Here is a 25449-nt window from a genome sequence, read left to right as displayed (position 1 = left end):
TGTTTTTGATTTTTACTTTTTATCCCCCACAATACATTAAAGCCCCATTTCTTTCTTTCTACTTGTGGTTCCTCTTAAATTACAAAACCCCACAATAAAACACTTCAGTGGACTCAGCACGCTCTGATTGGCTGGAGAATGAGCTCCGGGCTCAAGCTGCATGCATGAAGAACTGAAAAAACGAGAGAACAAAAGGAGGATGGCCAGCCCAAACATTATCAAGAGCAGATGGAACTTAAGGAGTTCACCAAATGCTGTTTTTCTTCAGTTTGAAGGTAGTTACAGGTTATTTTTCTCGAATAACTGATGCTAGACTGATCTTTGGGGACAGGATCACTAACCATTTCATGCAGATATTGAACTTTTTCCATTATTTTCTGTGTGGACAGAAGGATACTTTATTTTAACATTCAATTATTTTTAACCAGAAACATTATGAATAAATAAACTTTTTTTTTTCCAAGAGGTAAGTAAAACATTTGACTGATTTTTTCTTCTCTTCTAAGAGGGCACGGCAGGAGGAGGCGGTTTCACTTTGCGGTCATCATCTGTACAAATTCTGAGAGGAGAGATGGAGAGAAAATTAGATTAGGCAGTTGCTTTTGGCCGAATGCCACGCTGTGCAGCCAGCTGCTAAATTGTTCAATGGTTTATAAATTTTTTAATCAAGAGGTGAAGGCAGAATTCGCATGGTAATTAGCGTCCCATTTCCGAATGGCTTTCATATGCGTCTAATCAAGAGGCTCCGTTTTCAGCAAAACAAAAAGGGGCCTTTAACACATACACTCTGTACAAATATGGTGCATTATGGGAAATGTGAGCCATTTTTGATGCAGATAAATTAATAGTAAAAGACACTGTGGGTCATTCCAACATGGACATGAATAAAGTACCAGAGATGAGAATCTAATGGAATTTAAGACTCTGAACTGACCAATTCACTGAGTGAATGAATCATTAAGACTGATTCGAGTCTTTTTGACCATTTGTCAGAAAAATTGATTGATTCTGTTGTTTTTGTGTAAATATTTTTTTTCAATAATAATACTTACTACATCATCTTTATGTGATATATTTGTTGAAGTAATATAGTTGAGTTACCAGATGGTGCCTTTGAGATAAAAAGACGACTAAATGGAGAAAAAGTGGGCACTGAAAAGTAAGCAACTTACCTTCATAGTTCACCTGACCATCACCATCTATGTCGGCTTCTCTGATCATCTCATCAACCTCTTCATCTGTCAGCTTCTCGCCGAGGTTTGTCATGACGTGACGCAACTCTGCAGCACTGATGTAGCCATTACCATCCTGAAGAGAAAAACTGAATGTCAGCCAGAGTCAATTTTGCCTGTAATAAACAGCCAAGTGAAGTAGTTACAGCTCAAACATACCTTGTCAAATACCCGAAAAGCCTCGCGAATCTCTTCCTCGCTGTCTGTGTCCTTCATTTTCCTGGCCATCATCGTCAAGAACTCTGGGAAATCTATGGTTCCATTTCCTAAGAAAATGGGAAGTGAGATTTTCTTGAAAACAAAAGTATGGACAGAAACATTCACCTCAGGTACACTCAGATAATAAACCAGTTCCACATTAGATTAACAAAATAAAAAATTATGACTTTACATCTCACAGTTGCGACATTACATCTTAAAATTGCGAGAAATAACCAACTTTAAATGAATATTTCTCATAAACGTGACCATTTCTTACGATGTGGTTTTTTTTCTAATAATTACAACTTTAATTTAGACTTTATATCAAACTTGAAACTTTACCTCACCTCTAAGGTAACTCTAAGGTATAAAAGGTATTCATATTTAAGTTAAAGGGCCAGCTTTACAAAATAGGACAAATTAGCGCAAGACCCCAAATCGCATAAAAGCGCCAATGGGAGTGGAAAGTTCTGCTGTTGATCTGCTGAAATGCCACTCTCTCGTGTACAGGCGTACGGTTTATAAAAATTTTAATACAGATATTTTTCTTACACAAATGCATCGCTTCACTTCAGAATGCTTTCATTAACCCTCAGAGCTGTGTGGAGCACTTTTTATGATGGATGAATGCACTTTTTTGGGCTTCAAAATCTTAAATCCCATTTACTGCCATTATAAATCTTGAAAGAGCAAGGACATTTTTTAAATATAACTCTGATTGTATTCATCTGAAGGAAGAAAGTAATATACACCTAGGACCTTGCTGTCTATGGGGAGGGTCAGAAGCTCTCGGAATTCATCAAACATATCTGGCCCAAAGTCTACTAAAATTGTAGCAAAAGATCTTCATGTTTTGTTCGATGACACCTCCACCCCATCTCAGGGTCATCCGCCAGGGAAGCTCTCCAAGCGTAAACCGCAAGTCGTCCCCAGGACACTCACAGTTTACCAATGAGTCATCAAAGGGAAGAGGTGGGGATTCGCTAAGAGAGATCATGTGACTCACTTTGGATTAGCAGGGGATGATAGTCCTCGAGGGACAGCAGTGAAAAATAAAAGCCGAGAGGGTGACTGTGATCTAAGAGACACGGCTAGATCCCTACAGCTGGCACAGACAGACTAGCCGCAGCTGACCATAAAAGAGCTAAACCACGTTTAACATTCTCTGAGGTCAGAAATAGGTCAAGCGTGCAGTAATAAAGACCAGGCTGGATTACCAACTGGATGTGTGGAGCCACTGGTCTAGGATGAGCCAGCATAAAAGGGACATTGAGCTTTGACTCTGGGTTGAAAGCTACGGTCCTATGGGTTGGAGCAGATGGTGATTTAATGGTGTGTGGTGTAATATAGTAAGACAACCTGAGAGTAAAACTCCTATTCAATGATCAACGAGCCACATTCCTAGCATGGCAGATAAAAATGCAAGACCTTTGATCACTACAGGATGTTGAGTCATATTAGCGCAGGCTTTCACAGGAACTTAAGGGAAACGCAATGCATTACTAGAGGGACCACTCAGCAACACACAATTGTGCTGAAATCAGCCATTTCCAGGTCACTTCCAGTGTCGATTCTCAAAATAAGTTCTTCCCCAGTTTCCTGGCAACTAAATTCGATAAGTGTGTGGGAAAGAGATGACGAATGCAAAGAGTGGATTATGCAATTACTTTTATTTTACACTACTCGCATTATTGCCGTCTGACCTAGATAGACCCACAGGGCTATCGATGCGCTGATCGAAGAAAACCGACAGAACGGCTCGCAATCTGACAGGCTTCAGGAGTCTAGCGGCCTCCCGATCCTCCCACACCATCTTGGCTTGTGACGCGGCTGTCTGTCTGTGGCGTCTGTGACAGGAGGCTGATTGGAGAATTTTCAGGTGTCACTCTTTGCTGAGAGAGTGCTGAGCGAGTGGATCGTCGCACCATTGGACGCTATGTCACAGCAACGAGATTAAATGGTCTCACAGACAGGCTATACTTACTCCAATGACAGGCGTGTGAAAGAGAAAAAAAACCCTGAAAACTCGTCTTTTCAACATCATCTATAAATTAAAGGGGTGGGGTGTTATTTTTCACAAGACTTGCTATGCCAGTTTAATATGCTGAGACAACTGGTTAAATGACAAAGACACATCGTGCATAAGAAAAATTGGGGAGGGTCAGAGAGCTCTCGGAATTCATCAAACATATCTGGCCCAAAGTCTACTAAAATTGTAGCAAAAGATCTTCATGTTTTGTTCGATGACACCTCCACCCCATCTCAGGGTCATCCGCCAGGGAAGCTCTCCAAGCGTAAACCGCAAGTCGTCCCCAGGACACTCACAGTTTACCAATGAGTCATCAAAGGGAAGAGGTGGGGATTCGCTAAGAGAGATCATGTGACTCACTTTGGATTAGCAGGGGATGATAGTCCTCGAGGGACAGCAGTGAAAAATAAAAGCCGAGAGGGTGACTGTGATCTAAGAGACACGGCTAGATCCCTACAGCTGGCACAGACAGACTAGCCGCAGCTGACCATAAAAGAGCTAAACCACGTTTAACATTCTCTGAGGTCAGAAATAGGTCAAGCGTGCAGTAATAAAGACCAGGCTGGATTACCAACTGGATGTGTGGAGCCACTGGTCTAGGATGAGCCAGCATAAAAGGGACATTGAGCTTTGACTCTGGGTTGAAAGCTACGGTCCTATGGGTTGGAGCAGATGGTGATTTAATGGTGTGTGGTGTAATATAGTAAGACAACCTGAGAGTAAAACTCCTATTCAATGATCAACGAGCCACATTCCTAGCATGGCAGATAAAAATGCAAGACCTTTGATCACTACAGGATGTTGAGTCATATTAGCGCAGGCTTTCACAGGAACTTAAGGGAAACGCAATGCATTACTAGAGGGACCACTCAGCAACACACAATTGTGCTGAAATCAGCCATTTCCAGGTCACTTCCAGTGTCGATTCTCAAAATAAGTTCTTCCCCAGTTTCCTGGCAACTAAATTCGATAAGTGTGTGGGAAAGAGATGACGAATGCAAAGAGTGGATTATGCAATTACTTTTATTTTACACTACTCGCATTATTGCCGTCTGACCTAGATAGACCCACAGGGCTATCGATGCGCTGATCGAAGAAAACCGACAGAACGGCTCGCAATCTGACAGGCTTCAGGAGTCTAGCGGCCTCCCGATCCTCCCACACCATCTTGGCTTGTGACGCGGCTGTCTGTCTGTGGCGTCTGTGACAGGAGGCTGATTGGAGAATTTTCAGGTGTCACTCTTTGCTGAGAGAGTGCTGAGCGAGTGGATCGTCGCACCATTGGACGCTATGTCACAGCAACGAGATTAAATGGTCTCACAGACAGGCTATATTATTTAAACGCAAAACCGAGAAAAAAAATGCAATTCACAAGTGCATATTGAACCGTGGATGTCATACCGAACGGTTCGATATCATATCGAGAATTGTGACATCCCTAATAGATAGATAGATATTAATAAGCCGTTTTATTGATACATTTATTTTCTAAGAAATAATAATGGAAGATCTTGCCAAACTACATAAGGTTTTCTACATTATGATATCGGTTGCATCACCCTAAGAATTTTTTACTTGATGCCGCTTTGTAAATTGCATTTATAATCGTATCTTTAAATAAATCACTGACCCAATTATAAATAATCCATTCGTAGACTGATTTCCTGAACAAACATTCTCTGTTTGTCTGAGCAATCTGACACAACAAATACCAACACTAGTTCAACCCATAGTATGAGTTTGTGAAGAGTGTCCTTTAAGATATTTTGTTCAAATTTCGAAAGAAACCAGTGATCGATTTCATTCAACTGTGATTTATTGGTACTTTCAAAGCCACTCACCATCAGCGTCCACCTCATTGATCATGTCCTGCAGCTCTGCCTCCGTGGGGTTCTGACCCAGCGACCGCATCACTGTGCCCAGCTCTTTGGTCGTGATGGTGCCGTCACCATCCTTGTCGAATAAGGAGAAAGCCTCCTTGAACTCTGAGATAAGAAAAGGGCGGTAGCTGTATTTAGTGTCTGTTTCAAAATACACTAATCAAAGTGATCTGATTACATTCATGCACTCTCACCTGCAATCTGCTCCTCTGTTAACTGGTCGGCCTAGAAATCAAAAAGAAAAGAAATGCTGGTTACTAATTAGAGACAGGCAAAAAAAACATTTCTGTTTTAGTATTTTAAAAAAAGAATGTAATGCATCTCAATACACCAAGAAGAGTCTGATCATTTGCCATTAAAAAAAACAAAAAAACACTGATAATGTGACACTTGTAGCATGAAGTATACTCTTAAAAAGGTTCTTTATTGGCATCAGTGGATCCATTGAGAACTTTTAAGAATTATGGAACCTTTCCATTAAGATTCTTTAAAGTGGAAAAGGAAAAAGGCTTCACACTAAGAAAAAATAGTTCTTTTTAGGAACCGGTCACTGAAAGGTTCTTAGGAGAACCCGAAATGGTTCTGCCATTGAAGGTTTTCGGAACCATTTTTGGTTCCCAAAAGAACATTTCAGTGAGCAGTTCTTAAAATAACTATTTCAATAACTCAAAGAAACTTTTTCCACTATAAAGAACCTTCTGTGCATCTGAAAGGTTCTACACCCTTACAAATAAAGGTTCCAACAGGGGGGTTTCGCAGCGATGCCATAGAAGAACCATTTTTGGTTCCTCAAAGAACCTTTCAGTGAACAGTTATTAAAAGAAAAAAATGTAAAGAACCTTTTATGCATCGGAAAGGTACTATGGGTGTTAAAGGTTCTTCATGGAACCATCAATGCCAATAAAGAACCTTTATTTTTTTTAAGAGTAAACATTTTGTGTTTAAACTTCATGTGACATCCAAACAAAAGCACTTTAGTTCATACAGTGGCATCAGATTACAGGACACTGACCAACAACAACCCAGGCCTTTGGTTAACAGCGAGGAGAGAAAAGCTTGTTGTATGAGTCTCAAGAGCTTGCTAAAGTGGATGAGAGCTGCTAGGAAAACAAATAGCCCACATTATGAAGGGGAGGAGTGGGGCTAATGGGCCAAAGACAGAGGAACACACAACCATCACTTCAATCACACTAATTAATTATTCTACTTCCTTTCTGCATTAAGCAGTCATACTCACATGATATGACATAACATGCAGCTGAGATCATCGACTTAAGAGCCTTTCTAATGCACACGCACTGGATCCAATAGTTCCAGCAGTTGAGTCACTGGCAGATATAATGAAGAAAGAGCACTGGTTTGTTGGATAAGTGGGTCTTCCTGCTGCCAGCTGTACGGCTCATTTCATTCCTCATTCATGCCCATGTGCCCAGTACCCAGGCAACCCCCATCACCCCCTCCCAAAGCTCATCCTGGCCCTGGGGGATGGGCCGCTGCAGCAGAGGAACAGACGCAGCTGCTCTGGGACTCCCTGACATCCAGCGTGAGCCGCGGAAGACTGTCTGAATCGCTTCTCTTTTATAATGGCCAATAAATGGAAATTAGTGGTTGTAGGTCGATAAAGATATCACAAACACGCACATTTAAGCAGGTGCTCTGAGACCCGACAATTCCCGAAACGTTCAACAACATGCTGCTTTTCCTAAACCTGTTCATCGTAAATCAGACCTACAGTTAATAGGCAGTTAGAAGTGGAACTGATAGTACTTTCTAGAAGTTGCCAGTGCAGTTGTCTTGATGTGTGTATATATATATATATATATATATATATATATATATATACACACACAGATATATCGACCAGGCCAATGTTCTGCAAATATTTGTCTGTTTTATCAGTTGTGCCATAGCTATGTGCTAATTCCCTTTTCAAACCACAATTCATACTCAAACATTTTTCATAATTATCAGTTTGTCAAAATTGTTGTCTGTAATTTTCTTACATATACATGTATAATTATATACAATGTTTATTCCAATATTAAATTTAAATATAATCGCCATACAATTTAGCGACAATTACATTTCATTTCTCATAATTTTCAGTTTGTCAAAATTGTTGTATATAATTTCTGTACCTATACATAGATAACTGCATACGTACAATGTTTATTTTGATATTACATTTAAATATTATATACCCACACAATTTAGTGACCATTACACATTTTTCATACATTTCTCATAAGTTGATGTCAAAATTGTTTTCTGTAATTTTTGTAAAAGAATGAGGCCAAGTTGGAAAAAATGTATTTAAATATTATATACCCACCCAATTTGTATTTTATTTTACATTTTATTAAATTTTTCATACACTTTTTTGAGTCGTGTCGTAATTGTTGTCTGTAAATTTCACAGACTTACAATTGTATTAAACATCATTACACATGACAATTACACTTTTTATTACAATTGTTCTGTAATTTTTACACATGTACATATATTTATAACTTTATAAATTGTTTATTGCAATAATAAATTATGTACCACACATTACGTACACATACAATTTTTCATCCTTTTCAATTTATGTCAACATTTTCTGTAATTTTTGTAAAAGAATGAGGCCAAGTTGGCTCTATGTAAAACAAATATTGGAAATCGTATTGGTCTCAGTTGTAAAACATAGGCTAATTAAACTATTTCAGCATCAAATTAATAATTACTGCTAATTAAAAACGACCTAATTACTGCATCTCTAATAGCAACATATTGAGCATTTACAGAAAATCTGATCATAAAATCAAGAAGTAAACCAAACGGAGTGAAATTTGAACTGCTCCTCCTCTATTTTCTATCGCACACCTGAATACTAAAGGATCTCTTCAACTCCTACAGAAACCGCAAGACCGAATCACTCCAGCTGTACTTACTGTGCAGTGACACTACTGTCACCCATCTGCGTTGAGATGTGTTCATCTGAAGCGCTGTTCTACCGCTTATTAAAAATGTTCAGGCTAATGAATGTAGGTCAGTATACACACACTACAGCATAATCCTCAAGAGTCCCAACACATAAAGCATGAGTTTCAGGGAACATTACATCATAACTTCACCCAGGACAGCTGTCTCCTACCAGATGCTGTTCCTCACTATTAGAACACACACAAACCCAATACAGAAATCAAACCAATGACAATAAACCAAACTCATATCTACTGCCAGTCCAGAAACATTAAACCATACGCACAAAAGCCCAGAGGAAAATGTTATTGCTCAGAGTTCGCTCTTTCACGGTTTAGAAGAGTACACTCTAGAAAATGCTGGGTTAAATACAACCCAGTGCTGGGTAAAATAGGGACAAGCCCAGCAATTGTGCCGTTTTGACCCAGCGGTTGGGTTAAATGTTTAACCCAACCTTCTGGGTAGTAACCCAACCGCTGGGTCAAAACAGCCCAATTGCTGGGCTTGTCCCTATTTTACCCAGCACTGGGTTGTATTTAACCCAGCATTTTCTAGAGTGTAAGAGAAACAACTGAGATATTAAAGATACATAACTAATGACTTCCGGTTCCTGCAGGGAAGCTAAAAAAAAAACCTCCAACAGGTTTTGGTTTACTAGGATGGACCACAACTACATCACACACACGAAACGCCGAACAACACCTCTCAGATTCAACAAACAAAAAAAGCCAGAAGACAGACATTTCACAACGACACACCTTTTATTTGCATAAGCTACAGTGACTACAGACAAAATACAGGAAACTGGGCGCCCATTACCACAAGCCTACACCCTTTCAGTCCACACAACATTGTGGTTTGGTTAAAATACAACTGCCTGTCATTAGTGAGGCCTTTAAATGTGTGTAAAGTGGTTTTAGATGGGAACCGCTGGCCCTGCTGGTGTAAAATTCAGTCTTTGGAGAGGGTTTAAAGGGAGATAGATGATGCAACAGACGCTTGTGGAGCCACATCCTCTACCTCCTCATCTCAGACACATCTACGGTCATCTTCTTCATATCCCATCCATCATATTTCACGAATATTAGCATAAACATCCTTATCATGCCAACCTACTGACCCTCTACACCCCAGATATGTGCATAAGCAGTCTGTCCAATTAAAAAAAAATATATATATATATATATATATAATATCACAAGTACAGGTTTCAGTGTGATGTCATGTTGATCTACATTTTTTTTTTATCATGTAGTAAGATATAAAGAAAAAATAATAACATATGGGATGTATTCCACATCATTTGATGTGTGTAACCCGCATGTAAGATAAAGGATGTAAGAATTGCGCAGTTGTAGATTCAGGCTTCCCTCTTGAACTATAGCAGGTAACTAAATAAAGCGCAATGTTTTAAAACATGCGTATCGTTGAAGTAAATCATCGCGATAAGTTAACGTAACGTTACATCTGTACAACTGCAACGCTTATATTAAAAGCATATTTCTTATCCAACTAGGCTAATTTGATGCGAACGCACTTGTTGAGACTGTGTCTGGCCGAGTAATGCGTTAATAGTATATGAAATAAATGATTACGTACCATGATTGTGAGGAATAAAGCGTGATAATCTCCAGACTAGGCTAATCGCAGGTCTCTCCGGGATGAGTGTACACTGGAGCGGCTCTAGCTGTGGACTCGGCGAGAAGCGCACATGTATTCATCCGCCGCTCACTTCCTGACTCAGCGCGTGCGGAGCGGCCCTCAGCCAATCAGACGCGCCGTTAGAGCGCAGGCAGACCGAAGCACACCGATGCAGTAAACAGTGGGCATGTTCTTTCTGAAATATTTCAGCATTAAGGTGATGGATTAATACAAGTCTGTGCCAAACAATACATCTTTGCACAATAGTAGCATGCCCTGGCCCCTGGTCTGGAGAATGTGAAGATCTGATTGCTCATTTTGTGATTTTTGGGTCATAGATGAATTAATTATGCATTGTCCAGTCTGAGGCACCTAATTAATGCAGTCTATTTATACACATAATTTTGTAACCCAGAAGAGGAACAGTAATTTCTCCACTGAAAAATGCATTTGGGGCATTTTCATATATATAGCTAAACAAAGCTGCATTGTATTACATAATAATAATAATAATAATAATAAAAACAATTAATGCTGCTCCATGATTAAGGATATTAATAACTACTGCTGATTTTTTTTTACTCACTTAATTGCTCATTTTGTTCAGTTCATTGCCAGAGATTAATGAATTATCCAGGAGAGGTCTGTGGAACCTCATTATTAGATTATTAATAACACAAAAACACCAAAGCTAATTTAGGGGCTCTGTTTATGTTTGCGTGTATCAGAATAGGATTCTGTGGTTTGGAGCATCTTTTATTAAATCCAGCACAAGTTAGGCAATGCCATTATTAGATCATTATTAAATCAACACTACTCCTCCTACTGCTTTTATGAAGAACGGGCTCTTCGTGAACTCAAGTGATGTGTGGCACTAGTTTCTCCAGGCGGAAGGATACGCGTGGATTTCCCTCCGCTTGAGAATTCACGGCGTCGGTTTGTTACAGAGCAGCTGATTGGTTGACGCGGACCTGCAATATTATACACAATGTTAAGGGGGGCATTATTGGCCGCCCTGGACCTGCAATGCACCAGGCAACGGTGTATAAAAGAAATCCCATCAAGGTGCTCATAGTAAAACTTAAAAAGAAAAAAAAAGTAAAGTCATTGAATTATACTATGTTAGTATTTGGCTACATTTACTTGTATTGTACCACACTGCAGTACATTCTCTATAAAGAAAAGAGGAAGTGCATCAGGTTTTACCCACAGAGAATCTTCAGCACTTTCTATTGGCTAATGTCTAACCATGAACAAATCACCCATAGGCCACCACTCAACACACACACATCATTTAATAATTACATAATTTTATATAATATATATATATATATATATATGATCTCTTATATAGAATGACATAATTCTTAAATAAAATGAAATAATTACCATTTTTAAATATTTCATCCTACTTTCTGACTCTATATTTATTCTGTTTTTATTTATATTTTATCTCTAATACAAGTAACTATGTGCTACACAGTAACTTCATCACTACATCCCACCCCTTATTATTGAATTTATTAAGCAAGTGTTAGTTTACAGTAATGAAACTGTATTAGTTAATACTGTATGTTATTTGATTAAAATTGTCCCCAAGATCCAGGACTTGCTTCTAACCTGCCGTGGCCGTGTGTTACCTCCCTTAACAATGTCCAAACATGACACCTAGTGTCCTTAAGTGTGGAAGATCACAGATGGACCGGCTTCGGAGTTCTTTACTAACCTGTATAATGTGTCTTGTATGAGGCCCGTCATGAAGAAGCTTAGCCTCAGTGACACTGTCAAGTGGTCTGCATGCAGCTTTCGGTCTACGTGAGCTAGTCTGTGATTGCTGTGACTGATTTAAAGAGTGCAGCACGGATCCTGTGAAGGGCCGCAGACTGACTGCTTTCTGCTGACTGCAGACTTTCATTAGTTGCTCCTTTACATCAAGGAAGCATTTCCATCACCCTCTTCATGGCGCTCTGCAGAGGTCAATGAAGAACGAAGGCTTCAAAATAGGACTTAAAAGGAGGAAAACATTCTTCTTGGTGGATTTTAAACATTTTATATACAATAGCACTTCTAATAATGCAATAATCTATAATAATGTATTCACACCTTTGCAAAAAAAAAACAAAAACGAGCTGAAGGGATACAGCATGTGTGATGAGGTTGTTTTAAATAATTAAGGGAAACCGAGATTGAGATGAGAACAATCTAAAAACGCTGCATTAATTATGCCAATCTCTGCAGAGTCGAGCAGGAGAGAGAAGACTGGCCGCACAACACTGCTCCTCTACTTTAGTTAGCAGGGAAATGAATCATTGCTCTCTCTTGAGGATTCGCTTTCTCTGCAGACGCTGTGACTTTTTGATTCAAATAATTACATTCAGAAAACCAGGTTTTTAGTCAAATTCCTTGAAATTGAAATCGAAGACCATTAAAATGAATAAAAAGAATATAGATCATTAAACACAAAAGACTGATCATTTTTCTGAAGAGAAAAATATCTCAAATTCATAGATTATATATATACTGTATATAAACATATCTACATGACTCTCAGATGTTTAGAAATATTTCACATTTTTAGAAGTTTTTTAAAATGTTTTTGAAAGAAGTTTCTTCTGCTCACCAAGGCTGCATTCATTTGATGAAAAAAAAACCAAAAAAAATTTGAATATTGTAAAATATTATTACAATAACTCCAGACTTTGGTGATTCTAATATTCTGCTCGAGAAACATTTCTTATCATCATCCATATTGAAAACATTGTGGAAACTGTGAATACGCTACAATTCAAAAGTTTGGCTCAAGTAAGATTAATACTTAAAAACATTTTTTATTGAATAAGGACACATTAAATTGATCAAAAGTGACTAAAAACAGATTTCTAGTTCATATAAATGCTGCTCTTTTGAACTTTTTATTCATCAAAAAAATCATGGGGACAAAAATGAGCACCAATAATAATTGATAGCAAATCAGCATATTAGAATGATTTCTGAAGGATCATGTGACACTGAAGACTGGAGAAATGATGCTGAAAATTCAGCTTTGATCACAGGAATAAATTACATTTTAAAACATATTAAGATACAAAAACATTTATTTTAGCATTGCATTAATATTTCACAATATTACTGTTTTTACAGCATTTCCGATGAACAAAATTCAAAATATATCACCTTCTGAGGGCTATAAAAAAAATGTACAAACCAATTAAATACCTCTGATCCAGCTGTAGTATTTCTTTTCTGACCTCAATAACAAAACAACTAATTGGCAGACCAAAACATGTGTAAATTTAAGCCAAATGTGTACTCAAGAGTGAGCGCTGCACTCACATATAAACAGAAATGAAAAGATTAGAGATAGAGGCCTTCAGGGGTGCCCTCCTGCTTCTTATACAAAACATTTTCTTTAGACTTCTTGAAGTCCTCGTTGGTGACTTTCATCCTGCGTTCTCTGAGGGCCATGAGGCCTGCTTCTGTACAGATGGCCTGAAGAGACAAGAAGTCAAGAGTTAAGATATATATATATATGAGATATATGAAAAAAAACTAAATCAACACAAGAGGGCAGCAGAGATTTTCTGCAACACTTTCAAATGAACCGAATCAATTAACATACCTTAATATCAGCTCCTGAAAGGTCATCTTTAGCCAGGATGAGGTCGTCCAAGATCACATCCGCAGCCACAGTCATTCTGCTGGTGTGGATATGGAAGATCCTTCTCTTGGTTTTCTCATCTGGTAATGGGAACTCAATCTTTCGGTCGATGCGACCTGCAGAGAGAAAATGCCTTGAGGGTTCATCTAAAATGCACATAACCTCTGAACATCACAGCACGAGTCTGCAGTAGTATCTCACCCGGTCTAATAAGAGCAGGGTCAAGGGTCTCTATTCTGTTGGTAGCCATAACGACCTTCACATCTCCACGCGAATCAAAGCCATCCAGCTGATTAAGGAGCTCCAACATGGTTCTCTGAATTTCACGTTCACCTCCTGAGTTGGAGTCGTATCTGCAAAGAGGTAATCAGGGTATATGATTAAAGGAATAGTTCACCCAAAAATGAAAATCTGCTCAAAGTTTACTCAAGCCATCGACGAGTTTTTGTCGGAACAGATTTTGGAGAAATTTAGCATCCCATCTCTTGCTCACCAATGGATCCTCTGCAGTGAATGGGTGCCGTCAGCTGTTTTTAAAGTCCAACCAGCTGATAAAAACATCACAATAATCCAAAACACGACTAAACTTTTGCTTCTGACCAAAATATACAGTAAATCAAGAATCCACAAAAATGCTTCCTCAAGTGAAACAGTCCATTTTCGCTTGCAAACGGTGCTTTATCTGTGCATATTTCTATCCTGATTCAGACAGGCCTTGTATTTTAACCAGAAGCTATGGTTTGAAGTCTTAATGATGGATTGTTTCCTTTCAAACATGCATCTTTTGGCTTCACAAGATGTTAACTCCTGGACTGGACTGGAGTGGTGTGGATTACTGTGATGCTTTTATCAGCTGCTTGAACTCATTCTGACGGCACCCATTCACTGCAGAGGAGCCATTGGTGAGTAAGTGATGTAATGCTAAATTTCTCCAAATCTGTTTTGATGAAGAAACAAACTCATCTACATCTTGGATGGCCTAAGGGTGTATACATGTTTTGGTGAAATGTCCCTTTAAAAAGCAAAAACGCTTTGCTCTACCTCTTAGTTCCAATGGCGTCAATCTCATCGATGAAGACGATAGAAGGAGCATGTTCCTCTGCCACCCTGAAGAGCTCACGTACTAGTTTAGGGCCGTCGCCGAGATACTTCTGAATCAGCTCTGAACCAACAACCCGCAAAAAAGTTGCAGACGTCTGATTGGCCACTGCCTTGGCAAGGAGGGTTTTACCTAACATTCGGGGAAATTATATGATAGATCAAGATTTGTGATGTCACCCTTATTTCTGTCTGTGAAATGTCATCAAAATATGTTTTGGTAATTAAACGATCTTTGATCACCTGTTCCAGGGGGGCCGTAGAGAATGACCCCTTTGGGAGGCTTGATCCCCATTTCCTCATAATACTCTGGATGGGTCAGCGGCAGCTCCACGGACTCCTACAGGTCAAAACATGATTTAAGCAGCATAGATTCATTTTTACCTGATTTTTTTTCAAAATTAAAAATTAAATAATCATCTTAGATTATTTTTGCCAGGCGAAACAGTAAAGATTTGTTTTTCCCTTGCCTTAATTTCTTGTATCTGACCGTCCAGTCCACCGATATCAGCGTATGTCTCTTGTGGAGCCTTTTCTACCTTCATGACGGTAACAAGAGGGTCTGTGTCATCCATCAAAACCCCTATGACTGCATGGACCTAGAAACAACAAGTTATTCAATCATTTAATAGGCAAATCTACAAATGTTCAGGATCCAGAATTAGCCTTCATTAGAGCAGCATTCAAATACAAAAGGTTGCAGAGAGGATATATCTTAAAGGGATAGGTCACCCAAAAATGACACTTTTGTCATCATTTACTCACCATTTTCCAAACCCAAGACTTCTTCAAATCTTCCAAGCACGAATTAGATATTTTATCAAGATATTTTTAATGAAACCTGAGAGGTTTTGGTCCCTCCATTGAAAGACCAGGTAACCAAAACTTAAAAGACCCAATAAGGTTATAAATGCATCATAAAATGAATCCATATGAATCCGCGATTATACGCGATGGGCTCTGATTGGTCAGCTGGCCCAGTGTGCTGTGATTCACTAAACCACATCTAGTGCGCATCTAATCGTCACGCCCCTCAGCTCAGCGGCATGTGCTCCGGTTGTATTGTAAACAAGGCGTCGTTAATATCGCTTATCAATTTGAGCCCGATTGAGACGCAGAGGATATTATTGAAGAGGATCGTGCAGAACCTGTGCAAGCACACAGCTCTTAATGGTATGTTTTTTGTTTGTTATTGTCTCATACTTTTAAATACGCTGTTATTTGTAAATGCTACTGCTAATGTTAGCTTTTATTATACAGTTTTATCCTGATTAAAGCTTTAATACAGCAAGGCAACCGGATGCGCATCCATGTTTAATGTTTCTCATAGATTAGTTTTGACGGCATGGCAACAGCTCCTCTTCTTTTCTAAAGAAGCGGCGCCCCGCCCACTTTGTTTGCATGTTCCCGGGGGCGGGGTTTATCAGGGAAGTAACTCGTTGTAGTCCTTACGAGCCGTTTTTGTAGGCATTAAACTGCTATAATTTTACACAAGACAATATCTCCATTTGCATTGAACTTTCAGCGTCGTAACTTTGCAGATATTGTTTATGCTCAAACAGCAACATTACACACTAACTAACGTTAAAAAAGTGAAATCGCAATCAACCACCCCTTTCAAAATATCTTAATTTTCATTTTTGAGTAACCTATACCTTTAAGTTTGACAAATTCATTCTATTTCCATTAAATCCTGACTGGTTTGGTGGATATTGTACCTTGTGGTTGAGTAAAACAGAGCAGCCAGGCTCCAGCAGATCTTTGTCGACAAATGACAGAATGCTGACATAGTGCTCCGAGCCAACAGATGTGGAGACGATGGCATGATTGTCATCAATGATCTCCTCCAGGGTCCCCACAGACATAGGAGTTCCCCTGAGGTCATCGACTTTTGACCTCTCCTCCTAATAAAAGCAACAACAAAAAAAAACATAACCATCCGCACAGACAACAAACAAAAAGGAGAGCGAGAGAGAAGATAGATGGATGGATGGATGGTGCACCTCCTGTTTCTCCTCTAGAGGTTTCATCTGCTCCTGGTTCCTGATGAACTCCTCTTCCATCAGCAGGTAATCTTTAATTCTCTCCTGCTTCAGGAGCTTTAGCCTGCACTGTGTGTGAGGGGTGACTATATGAAAAGAGAATCTGACATTAACTGAAAACCTGACGTAAAACACAGTGGAGTTCAAAAGTCACTTCTTGTACCTAAAGGCAGTTTGCTAGCAGCATCAGGGCCCTTGGACTTCCTCTTCCTCTTGCCCACTCTAGTTGGAATGGGTGGTTCATATTTCTTTTTCTTGTCCTGTTATGATGACAGATTGAATCATTAAATAAGGACAAACCTCTGGCTGATGCTGCTTTAAAATATCAGGTATTTTTGGTCACCTTGTCATCTTTCTTTCCACCTCCAGGTCCATGTCCTCCGCTTTGACTCTGGCCCTGTGTTGAGAAAGATTCATGTCTAATGTTCATATACAGTGATATATAGTCTAGTATTTAATTACAGCTTTAAATTTGTTTTTTGTACATTAGAATTTGTCCTGTTTAATTGTATTTTTTTCTGAGAAAAAAAGACTATCACACATTTTAACCATGATTTATAGAAAAAATGTCATTTAGTGTAACATATACACAAAAAAAGGCAGATATATAACAAAAATCATTAGATGGCATTACAAGGATTGCAGAGCAGCCCCAAAATACTAACTCATTGTCATTTTAAATCTTTTCTACTATCCTTCAAACTACTAGGTTCTACCCATTTGTCAACAAGAAGCTTTTAATCATTTAAAATGTGATCAAATTTAGTATGATCACTTTTTCCTTTATACATTTGATTAAGTACAGGTCAGAATACGCATGTTGTTTCATTTGTACAAAAATATATCATACGTTATGCTGAATGACGATGGAATGTTATTTCTTCCATATTTTGATATTTTATTTTCACAAAAGTAAAACATTAAAGTACACACTTCATTTGCATTTAATATGCTTTCTTTGTATATAAAATCACTTTTGTAAACCTGATGCAGACACCAATGGGATTATAATATATATCCCATTACATATATATATACACTTCAGAATGACCATGACGCTCTTGTGAATTAAAAAGCCTTTATTATCAAATGGCTACATCCAAGAAATCTAAAAACTCTCCAACTCGGTTCAGTTCGGGAGGGAGAGTGAACAACAAGCTTAGCACAGGTGAAAGCAGTGTCATTCAATAAGTCATCTGATCATAGCCATGCGACCAGCAAATCTCTATAGCTTTACACATTCAAAAAGACAGCAATTTTCACATTCAAAAAATACAGCATATATTCATACTCAAGAATACTACTTCAAAACACATATACATATATATAAGTGAGTAAAATCCAAGTCCTCATTTAATCCTGGATACATATTGGCCTTTAATTTGTAAATCCAAAATGTCTCTCTTTGATTAAGTTTAAGTTCTCTATTGCCTTTCCTAATAGTAATGTTTATATGATCCATATCTTGTATTCTAATGATCGAAGGATTACTATTATGCATTAATTTAAAATGTGTTGCCATAGGATATTCATCATTACCCCTCCTGATGGCATATTTGTGTTCAGCCAACTTTTTGTTCTTCCAACTTGAAACACCTTACATTGAGGACCTTCTAGTCTATAAACAACATGGGTAGTTTGACACTTAATAAAATGTCTAATAGAATAAACCTTATTCGTATTCTCATCTAAGAATGTTTTACCTTGTACCACATTATCACAATAGTGATGACCTTTAAAACAACCCTTAGGTTTATTCCCTAACTAAAAACGTACACTGTTAGGTGGTAAATAACAACTATGTACTAATTTGTCCCCTAAGGTTGCACATTTTCTAAATCTAATCAGTGGAGCATCTAGAAATATATTTCTCAGCAATTCATCACTTTGTAGAATACCCCTTTTTTATATATAATGTTTAATTTTTTCAGCATTCGTACTATATTTTGTTACAAAATAGACCTTATTAGATTGTTGGCCTTGGAACATTTTATTTATATACATACATACATACATACATATAAATAAGCCCATTATATATAATTATATATTAGCATTAATTTTGGAACAATCAGTTTGCAATAATGATGTCATTTGGTTGAATATTTTTAACAAATGCAGCGAAATGAACACTTTTAAGTCCGACTCATCACCACTGTACATTATTTAAAAGAAACAGGGCCTGTGTTAAAAGTCACAGACACAAAACATTTCTGTGTAAATTAAATACTCCATGTTATGAAAAATAGTATCCAAATGAATCCGTGTATCATTCGATCATTTGATTTTTGATTTAATATTGAAAGTAGAAAAATGAGAAAACGGCTCCTCTTTCGTTTTTTCCCAAAAAACGAGAAACGAGAATTCAGCTTAAATTTTCGTTTTTCGTTCATGGGTGGAAAAATTAATAAACAGCTTGAATATTGGATTTCTACATGTGGGCGGGAATTAAACGCCCCTTTCTGCTGATTGGTCAGCCGAAGATCAAACCGTGCCATCGTCAGTTCTTCTGCAGCAGAATAATAGTCCTCCGCTGCTGCAACCTGTGTTGAGAAAGATTCATGTCTAATGTTCATATACAGTGATATATAGTCTAGTATTTAATTACAGCTTTAAATTTGTTTTTGTACATTAGAATTTGTCCTGTTTAATTGTATTTTTTCTGAGAAAAAAAAGACATTTTAACCATGATTTACAGAAAAAATGTAATTTAGTGTAACATATACACAAAAAAGGCAGATATATAACAAGAATCATTAGATGGCATTACAAGGATTGCAGAGCAGCCCCAAAATACTAACTCATTGCCATTTTAAATCTTTTCTACTATCCTTCAAACTACTAGGTTCTACCCATTTGTCAAAAAGAAGCTTTTAATCATTTAAAATGTGATCAAATTTAGTATGATCACTTTTTCCTTTATACATTTGATTAAGTACAGGTCAGAATACGCATGTTGTTTCATTTTTACAAAAATATATCATACGTTATGCTGAATGACGATGGAATGTTATTTCTTCCATATTTTGACATTTTATTTTCACAAAAGTAAAACATTAAAGTACACACTTAATTTGCATTTAATATATTTTCTTTGTATATAAAATAACTTTTGTAAACCTGATGCAGACACCAATGGGATTATAATATATATATATATATATATATATATCCCATTACATATATATATATACACTTCAGAATGACCATGACGCTCTTGTGAATTAAAAAGCCTTTATTATCAAATGGCTACATCCAAGAAATCTAAAAACTCTCCAACTCGGTTCAGTTCGGGAGGGAGAGTGAACAACAAGCTTAGCACAGGTGAAAGCAGTGTCATTCAATAAGTCATCTGATCATAGCCATGCGACCAGCAAATCTCTATAGCTTTACACATTCAAAAAGACAGCAATTTTCACATTCAAAAAATACAGCATATATTCATACTCAAGAATACTACTTCAAAACACATATACATATATATAAGTGAGTAAAATCCAAGTCCTCATTTAATCCTGGATACATATTGGCCTTTAATTTGTAAATCCAAAATGTCTCTCTTTGATTAAGTTTAAGTTCTCTATTGCCTTTCCTAATAGTAATGTTTATATGATCCATATCTTGTATTCTAATGATCGAAGGATTACTATTATGCATTAATTTAAAATGTGTTGCCATAGGATATTCATCATTACCCCTCCTGATGGCATATTTGTGTTCAGCCAACTTTTTGTTCTTCCAACTTGAAACACCTTACATTCATTTTTCTACTTTCAATATTAAATCAAAAAACGAATAATAGAATGATACACGGATTCAAATGACTGACTGACCACTTCAAATGTAATGGAAAACACACTGAATACTCTAGCGTTACGCTGACTGTAATGCGAAGGTGTTTAACAGGCAAACGTTACGTCTGTTAAGATGCACTGCATGTTTTTGACTGGACTGCAGGAATGACACCACCAAAACTACACCATACATTGTGGAATTATCGCGTGTCTCTGAGTAGTATTAACGTTTAGTCACGTTGTACGTTGTAGGAGTAGTTTAACGCTCTTAAGACCAACGATTATTTCTTCAAATGAAATGACTTGTGTTGTTAATCCTACGTCGATGTGTTAAGCAAAGACTGATGAGACAGCGTTCACACGGCATTCACATGTTATATTTGCAAATTACAGAATTAACGTAGAGCAATGGAAACAAATTAAACAGCCGGTGAATAAACTGCTGGCTCACTCACCATTTTCACCACCGCTACTCGACAACAAACGTAACTTCTTCTCCTCCTCCTGCTGCTGCTTCTTCTTCTTTAGTGTTTATTGGCGGTTGGCAAACCAACTTGTAGGTGTATTACCGCCACCGACTGGGCTGGAGTGTGGAACAGAATACGTGTTTATGGTTTTGACATAATCTGAGAAGAGGGCAGTGGGGGTCGGGGTGGGGCGGGGGGTAGAGGGGAAGAGAAAAAAATTAATAAACCTAAAAAAACCGACCCCAAAGAAAAACAAAGAGGTAATAAACGTAACTACGGATGGACTAATGGGACAAAGGACGTGAAATACCGAAACGCGTTTGGTTATTCAGTCATTCTTGAGATGTGGGACAAAACAGGTCCATAGATAAAGCTGAAATTATATTACACAGTCCAAGGTAAAAAAGCACATTTTGTTACAAAAAGAGAAAAGTTGGGAGGTTGTATCAAAGCATAGCTCAGTAGCTTAGTACATATAAGATACATAAATGTAGTTTCAGTTGTCTGAGTACAAGGTTTTATTTTTTCAATTTTGCACCCTGTTTTGTCCCACTTCTCAAGAATTACTGTATAAGATTTGTGATTCTGGCCTATAGTAACAACTCTGTAATTTATCTTTGGCTAAACGCTTTATTAAAACTATAAACACTGTCAGCTTCTGGACACGTATTAGCTGCAGTGGACCATAGTGTCTGGTTCAATCTGTCGATGTAAGTGTATTTGTCATAATTTTGTGAAGGTAGGCCATAATAGGGGCAATGTGCTTTGCATACAAGTGTATTTACTTTTTTGCTGCTATTTCCAGTTTATTCACTTTTAATATGATCTTAAATATAATCTGAAATATTACAAACCCAATTCCAAAAAAGTTGGGACACTGTACAAATTGTGAGTAAAAAAGGAATGGAATAATTGACAAATCTCATAAACTTATATTTTATTCACAATGTGTACAGTGTCCCAACTTTTTTGGAATCGGGTATGTATATGAGTCATATATTATGATAAGTAATGTTTTCCACTATAAATATAACACAATAACGTATTCAGTGTTATTTTATTATTGACTGATATACAATTATAGTACTTTGTATTACTTTATAGTAATAGTATTAGTATATACTTTATAGTATTTTATAATAGTAATAGCAGTAATTTGTCACAATATTAAATTTTTTTTCCTGTATTTTTGATCAAATAAATGCAGCCTTGATTAGCATAAGAGACTCTATTAAAAATAATATATATTTATATTATATAGCCATTTTAATAAACCTGATAAGCAAAACATGATATGGCTGATATGAACTGTGTGTTTTTGGTTCATAGGTATGTGAACTTCGACAGTTTCTTTAACATGTATGATTGTATGATTGCAGGTTGTGTTATTTACTGAATGTAGGTCATGGGCTGTTTTCATCATCATCTTTTTTGATTTCACACTGTTTTGTCTGATTGCCTCTGTGGTGTTTAGGCAGGTTTGCAGGGGTCGTCACACAACCAGCCCTGGAGAACCAGAAACAAAGACTCTTCACAGCACCAGCCAAAACATCTCCCCATGGAGCTCATATTCACTGCTATCAGCGTTTTACCACCTGAGGCTGGTGGATAAGAGGTATCCTCCTTGCAGATTTATAGTCAGATTTTCCATAGCAACCTCCTAACATCATGACATATTGTAACTCTGGTCATTTGATCTGAAGACGCTCCGTTCCATCTTTACATCTGAGTGCTGCCACTAAGTGGAAATAACCATTAGCTTTATAAGTATTTTATGCTGGACCAGCCACATACACACTCACAAACAATAAAAAAGACCTTCATTCAGGACAGGGTTTATTTATTTATTTTGTCACAAACTGTAATGGTGTTCTTTTTCGATACGTCCTTTCGCAGTACATCTATCTGCGAAGCAAATATAGTATGATACGACTTAGCAGTGTAATGAGGAAGACACAAAGTTCAAGATACCGTTGCCTTAATGAATTAAGACATTATTCATGCAGATGAAGTTCATAGAAAAGTTCCCATAAAGATTCTCAGTATAACTGATGCAATGCAAGCACATGATTCCCAATCTACCAATGCATAAATGTCACACTTCCCCGTAAGCTAGGCATAATGAATATATTACCATACTGTAACCTTGCTGAAATATGCAAGAAAACTATGGCCTAGTAATAAATTACATCTGTTTGTTTGCAAATGAATGCACTACAAGTTTACAAAGCCTCAATTAGAGAGATTAGTGTGAAATATGATAAACACAGCACAGCAGCTCAAATGCCCAAGGTCCAAATCAGCAGCAATACATTATTTATTTATTTTCCAAAAAATGGGTCTCATTCACTAACCATGCAAACATTCTTACTCAAAAATCATGATTAATAAAAAAGTGTGCACTTTAGGATTTAAGCACATGTATGCAAAAATCACAGACTCATAGTGGCCTCAAAAACAATCTGGACTGTATCAAAAATACAGTAATGCTGTGAAATATATTTTACAATTTAAAATAACAGTTGTCTATTTGAATATATTTTCAAATGTAATTTATTCCTGTGATGCAAAGCTGAATTTTCTACTTCATTACTCCAGTCTGCAGTATCACATGATCCTTTAGAAATAATTCTAGGATGCTTTAAGATGCTGATTTATAATCAATGTTGGAAACAGTTGTGCTGCTTAATATTTTTGGGACATGTGATACTTTTTTTTCAGGATTCTTTCATAAATAGAAAGTTAAAAAGAGCAGTGTTTATTTAAAAAAAAAACGACACTAAAAAAACAATTACACTACTATTCAAAAGTTTGGGGTCAGTAAATCTTTTTTTTTTTTAAAGAAATTAATACTTTTATTCAGCAAGGATGTGTTAAATTGATAAAAAAGGGATACAGTTGTTCTGCTGTTCTTTTTAACTTTTCATCAAAGAATCAAAGAAAAGTTTGTATCACATGTTCCAAAAAAATATGAAGCAGCACAACTGTTTTGACACTGATAATACATTTTTAGTAGTGTGACGTGGCTAAGTATGGTGACCCACACTCAGAATTAGTGCTCTGCATTTACCCATCACACACAGAGCAGTGGGCAGGCATTTATGCTGCAGCACCCGGGGAGCAGTTGGGGGTTCGGTGTCTTGCTCAAGGGCACCTCAGTCGTGGTATTGAAGGTGGGAGAGAGCGCTGTACATTCACTCCCCCCACCTACAATCCCTGCCAGTGCGAGACTCGAACCCACAACCTTTGGGTTATGAGTCCGACTCTGTAACCATTAGGCCACAACTTCACTATCTTTCTATAAGTAGAATCAGATGGTCAGTGTGCTGAATTGTAACAAGTTAACAGGCAGCACATTTCACAAACAATTGTGATAAACCAATCATCATTATTCAATCTGAGAAGAATCATCAGCATATTAGAATGATTTTTGTAAGATCATGTGACACTGAAGACTGGAGTAATGGCTGATGAGATTTTCATTTAAAGTGCCCCTATTATGGTTAATGAAAGGTTCATATTTTGGTTTTGGGAGTCCCCAACAACAGGTTGACATGCATGCAAGGTAAAAAAAAATACTTTCATTGTCTTATAATATGCTTTTTTTTTACCTTACTTGCTCAACGACTCCCAAACGATTCGCTCAACGATTCATTTTTCCAAACCCCTCCTTTGCGTGACGCTAATCGGCGATGATTTATCGATTGGTCTCATTTTCATTTCATCATGCCTGTAATGCCTGATAAAGCAGCATTTGTACATTACCGGGGAAACAGCTATTTTACCGCTCCAAAAGCGGCACCTACTGGCCAGAGCCGTTGAGAAACAATGAATTTGCATTTTCATTCAAACCAACACGAAAAGACCAACTAGTGGGTGGGGAATATGCTAATGTTTCATGTTGACGTCAACATGAAACGGCTTGGGATTCATTTTAAAAATGTCATATGATGCAATTTCAATTTTTCCTTTCTCTTTGGATTGTTACAAGCTCTTGATGCATAAAGAAGATCTGTAAAGTTGCAAAGACTAAAGTCTCAAATCTAAACACCTACCTAAAACGGCTCGTTCTAACACGCCCCCACATGTCTACGTCACAATGTGGGAAGATTTGCATAACGCCCCCCAAATGTTCACGCAAAGAAAGAAGGCGTAACTTTGATTTTCGCTGTAGTATTGTTGCTGTCGCCGCCGCCGCCATGCCGTGAAGGCGCTGTGCGTTTTGTTGTGAAAGCGAAACCACTTTGTTTGGTCTTCCAAAAGAGGACGATATCTGCTTCGTCATGCCTAGAGCTGATCCGTGCTGGTCGCTGAGGAAATACTTCAACGTCACGCTGTGGATCGCTTTCACCGTGGACAAAGCGGAGTCCAGCCCGGGGTCGTCACATGTGGTTGCCGCAAGTCCGCCCGCCTTTAAAATTTAGCCAAGACCGTCGTGTGTGA

General features: G+C 37.6%; 2 protein-coding genes across 2 annotated transcripts; both read right to left on the bottom strand.

Moving 5' to 3' along the window:
- calm1b (calmodulin 1b) lies at positions 1-10023 on the bottom strand. The gene is made up of 6 exons (XM_016267069.1): positions 9906-10023; positions 5537-5567; positions 5304-5447; positions 1392-1498; positions 1173-1308; positions 1-559 (listed from the first exon to the last, which is right to left on the bottom strand). The coding sequence occupies exons 1-6, from the start codon at positions 9906-9908 to the stop codon at positions 531-533; spliced, it is 450 nt and encodes a 149-aa protein (XP_016122555.1). The 5' UTR covers positions 9909-10023; the 3' UTR covers positions 1-530.
- A 3085-nt stretch (positions 10024-13108) lies between these two features.
- LOC107581524 (26S protease regulatory subunit 4-like) lies at positions 13109-21141 on the bottom strand. Its single transcript, XM_016267100.1, has 11 exons — positions 20995-21141; positions 17089-17142; positions 16909-17005; positions 16707-16831; positions 16422-16607; positions 15174-15302; positions 14947-15043; positions 14647-14836; positions 13807-13958; positions 13567-13721; positions 13109-13436 (listed from the first exon to the last, which is right to left on the bottom strand). The coding sequence occupies exons 1-11, from the start codon at positions 20995-20997 to the stop codon at positions 13302-13304; spliced, it is 1323 nt and encodes a 440-aa protein (XP_016122586.1). The 5' UTR covers positions 20998-21141; the 3' UTR covers positions 13109-13301.
- Positions 21142-25449: the final 4308 nt, after the last annotated feature.

The sequence above is a fragment of the Sinocyclocheilus grahami genome, unplaced genomic scaffold, assembly GCF_001515645.1.
Source record: "Sinocyclocheilus grahami isolate Dianchi unplaced genomic scaffold, SAMN03320097.WGS_v1.1 scaffold35.1, whole genome shotgun sequence".
In the NCBI taxonomy this organism is placed as follows: domain Eukaryota; kingdom Metazoa; phylum Chordata; class Actinopteri; order Cypriniformes; family Cyprinidae; genus Sinocyclocheilus; species Sinocyclocheilus grahami.
This window is presented reverse-complemented; position numbering and strand designations above follow the sequence as displayed.

Coding starts and splice junctions, on each gene's coding strand:
- calm1b (XM_016267069.1), bottom strand. Junction 1,309..1,391: donor CTTTTCGGGTATTTGACAAG/GTATGTTTGAGC, acceptor TTTTCTCTTCAG/GATGGTAATGGCTACATCAG. Junction 560..1,172: donor TGGTCAGGTGAACTATGAAG/GTAAGTTGCTTA, acceptor CTCTCCTCTCAG/AATTTGTACAGATGATGACC.
- LOC107581524 (XM_016267100.1), bottom strand. Junction 17,006..17,088: donor GTGGAAAGAAAGATGACAAG/GTGACCAAAAAT, acceptor TCATCATAACAG/GACAAGAAAAAGAAATATGA. Junction 13,959..14,646: donor GACGCCATTGGAACTAAGAG/GTAGAGCAAAGC, acceptor ACCTCTTTGCAG/ATACGACTCCAACTCAGGAG.